Here is a 1,049-nt window from a genome sequence, read left to right as displayed (position 1 = left end):
GTGGGAGGCGCTGGGCGCGGTGCAGGGGCCCGCCGGGGGGTCGCCTCAGGCTGCCTCCACGCCCCTTGCTCCTGCACAGGGGACCTGGCCAGCGGGGTGGCCCGTAGGGGTGGGGGCGCAGGGGGCTGGGCTTGGAGGCGGTGGCCGGACCTGCACCCTGCAGGGTGCGCTGGGCCGAGCTCGCCCGGCTTGCGGGGAGCCCTGGGCCGGGGCCTGTGAGTTGCCCTGGCCCTTGCGGGTGTGGGGGCACGGTGGGCCTGGAGGCCCCTGTCCGGTGGCCGCAGGCTGGGAAGGCCAGATGGCGCCCAGACTGGCGGGCCCACAGCCCCCTCTGTGGCGAGGGTGCCCAGGCAGGCCTGGGCAGCTGGTCCGGGAGCCCTCCTGCTGCTGGGGTTTGAGGAGCGGTGAGCCGAGGCTGGGCGGCTCCCCGGACTCCATGCCTCCTTGGGGGGTCCTGCAGATGGGCCCACCCCCTCCCCGGCCCGGGGGGGGTCTTGTGAACCTCTGATGGGGTCGAGACCTTGAGTCCCTTGTTCGGGTCCCCGCCCCGGCCCAGCTGCCTGTGCTGCCAGGTGTGCAGCCCGGGGCTCCCAGCGGAGGTCCCACCCAAGGTGGCCTGTCAGGGCTGCCTCGGGAGAGGCCACGGGGCAGTGCGGCCACCTCCTCCCCGGGCCCCGGTGCCGCGGGCCCCTTCCGCCCCAGCCCCGCTTGCCAGGTGCTCACCTGCCTCTCGCGGGCTGCGGTGTCCGGGCTCCGCCGCGGGTGGCCGGGAAGGCGCGTGTCGCCCCTTGGCGCCGTGACAGGACGTGGCCGTGTGGGGCACGTGGCTCACTCCGGACGTGGCCGCGGCCCGCCGCGCCTGCAGGGCGCCCCGCTGATTCGAACAGCCCGGCAGGCTGATTCGGGCGGGGGCTTGGCTGATGCCAGGGGAGGTGCTCGCCACTTGGGGGTCCACTCGTCGCTGCCGCGCAGGGTGCCCCCCGCCCGACTCTGCCGGGGCCGCTGAGCTGGAGACCCCGGCCTCTCCTGGCTGGCCCGAGGCGGCACAG

General features: G+C 76.2%; 1 protein-coding gene across 1 annotated transcript in view; it reads right to left on the bottom strand.

Annotated features, from left to right (window-relative positions):
• Nucleotides 1–828: 828 nt before the first annotated feature.
• Nucleotides 829–1,049, bottom strand: part of RBFOX3 (RNA binding protein, fox-1 homolog (C. elegans) 3) — a 35,323-nt gene continuing 35,102 nt past the window's right edge. The window contains exon 6 of the mRNA XM_012734573.1: nucleotides 829–1,007. Coding sequence (XP_012590027.1) covers nucleotides 829–1,007 — 179 coding nt within the window. The remainder of the gene's footprint in view (nucleotides 1,008–1,049) is intronic.

Source organism: Condylura cristata, unplaced genomic scaffold (genome assembly GCF_000260355.1).
Source record: "Condylura cristata isolate star-nosed mole 26May11 unplaced genomic scaffold, ConCri1.0 scaffold00060, whole genome shotgun sequence".
Classification (NCBI taxonomy): Eukaryota; Metazoa; Chordata; class Mammalia; order Eulipotyphla; family Talpidae; genus Condylura; species Condylura cristata.
This window is presented reverse-complemented; position numbering and strand designations above follow the sequence as displayed.